Raw genomic sequence first — 2,095 nt, forward strand, 5'->3', positions numbered from 1 at the left:
CTCAGGAGGAGGACTACCAGGAGATGATTATCTCCTCCCAGCTGATGGAGAGCCAGTACGGCCACCTGTTCGAGAAGGCCATCGTCAACGACGACCTGACCACGGCCTTCAACGAGCTGAAGGCGGCGCTGCAGAGGGTGGAGACGGACACTCACTGGGTCCCCGTCAGCTGGACCCACTCCTGAGGATGCCCGGACGACAGCCCCCCTCCCCCCCCCCCCACACACACACAGGAAGGGAAGGAGGCGTCAGAAGAAGGGAAGGATTTCGAAGGGATGGAGCGCTTTTGATACTGTAGGTGGTTGCGTTTGGAGGGGGTAGTGAACCGGGGACACGACCGGACCTTTGGACCTGCATCTCAGCCTGCCAGAGAGTCACAACGTGGGTCTCGACTGAAGCTTGAGTCTGGGGTCAGCCTCAGGATCTAGTAAACATGCCCCAGACCAGCCGGTCAGTGGCGTGCCAGTAAAGGGCCCCCCCTTTCGTCATGTGTTTTTAACCTTAGTTTATAGGAATCAAAGGGATTCGTATCGTCTGGTGTTTTACCGTGTGTCTGGGTGGAAGGTTTACATGTACGCGTCTATAGAGCACCGCCTCGGAAGAGCCTCGACAGTCGAGCGTGGAAATAGAGAACAAACATTTGCCTTCAGTCTTAACTTTAATGCAGTGTCCCTTGTGCTTTTCAGTGCTTCCTTAGACTGTTAGAACAGGAGCAAAACACTGTCAGGTACATTACTCCCACACAAGGGCAACAGGTGTCATTTTATTTAAGAGAAATTAATATATTTTAATATTTTTCCGCAATTTTACATACCTTTTTATATGGATGTCTTGCCATGGTTTTGTATAAGGCGCTGTTGTCCGCTCAGATGGAGTAGTGGCGTTGGAAGCAGGGCTTCAGGGCTGTCGCCATCCACCCCCCCCCCCCCACACACACACACACGCATACACGCCACACTCATTCTTTGGGGGTTTTATTTCTTTCATTCAGGAGCTTGTTGAAGTGTCCCCACCCCTCTGAAAGACAATATCTGACCAGTATGCTATACTGCTTTGCCATTTAAGGTACCAGACATCTTGGCCGTCTTTCCGACACAAAATAAAAAGCATTCTCAGCCTTCCGTCATGAGGCTGGGACAGTCTGTGTTTTATTCTCACTAAAAAGACCTTGAACACAGAGAGCAATAGAGAGTCTGTGTCATAGCAGCACCAGACTTATAATTTCAGATATATTAAGTAGCTGACTCCAACTTAACAAGTTTCATGTTATATAACGAGAGGGGATTTGGATGAATCCCCATACCTCGTTTTAACACTCCCTCCCTCTCCGTACTTACTCTCTCTCTGTGCCCTGTTTATAGGTGAGGTGGTTGTGTCGTGTATTTGTTGCTATTCAAAGATTTCCTCTGACGAGGTTCCCAGTATCTTCTGCTCACGTCACGAGGAAGACTCCAGAACTCTCTTTTTCTCTCTTTCTTCATTACTCTACACTATCTTTCCTCAATTTTCCCTCCACCCCATTCTTTTTCTTGAGATGATAACTGTGTTGTTTTTTCACTATTGAAATGATTGTATGATTATGCGTCTGCTCTGGCTAAGAAGCATCTTCCATTAAGTGGATGTACTATTTCTCCTGGTTAGTTTATGCCACTAGAATACAGTGCTATTTAGATTTGTATTGCACTTATAACCCAAGTTCCCTCAATGTACAAACAGTTGGTTGACGTCTACCTTCCATCCATAGAATTGGTCTGCAGTCTGTGCTCATATGTCTGTTTGTATTGTACATTAAATACCGTTTTGAGGCAATTTGTACGTTTTCTTCCTTTTCGGAACTGTACAATTTTTTAAAATTAAAGTATTACGTCAAATGCATTCCTTCTACGTGTATCAATAATGTGTTTTTCTGAATGCTACAGGACATGATACTCGTCGTCAAGGGGTTGTTGAAAGATTTGCTTTCGTCTCTACATCTGTTTGTGTTGTGTGGCTCTGTATGTCTGGATTCTGCTCTTCAGCCCGATGAAGAATCACCACCACAGTTTTTAGTAATTCATCCTTTCTTCAGCGTCCAGGTTATCACTCACCTTGGGTC

The 2,095-nt window shown here is 46.0% G+C and overlaps 1 protein-coding gene across 1 annotated transcript in view; it reads left to right on the forward strand.

Annotated features, from left to right (window-relative positions):
- Positions 1 to 1,868, forward strand: part of mpp7a (MAGUK p55 scaffold protein 7a) — an 8,382-nt gene extending 6,514 nt beyond the window's left edge. Inside the window, exon 4 of the mRNA XM_067252184.1 lies at positions 6 to 1,868. Within this exon, the coding sequence (XP_067108285.1) occupies positions 6 to 185 (180 nt within the window). The 3' untranslated portion in view covers positions 186 to 1,868. The remainder of the gene's footprint in view (positions 1 to 5) is intronic.
- Positions 1,869 to 2,095: the final 227 nt, after the last annotated feature.

The sequence above is a fragment of the Osmerus mordax genome, chromosome 15 (genome assembly GCF_038355195.1).
Source record: "Osmerus mordax isolate fOsmMor3 chromosome 15, fOsmMor3.pri, whole genome shotgun sequence".
NCBI lineage: Eukaryota > Metazoa > Chordata > Actinopteri > Osmeriformes > Osmeridae > Osmerus > Osmerus mordax.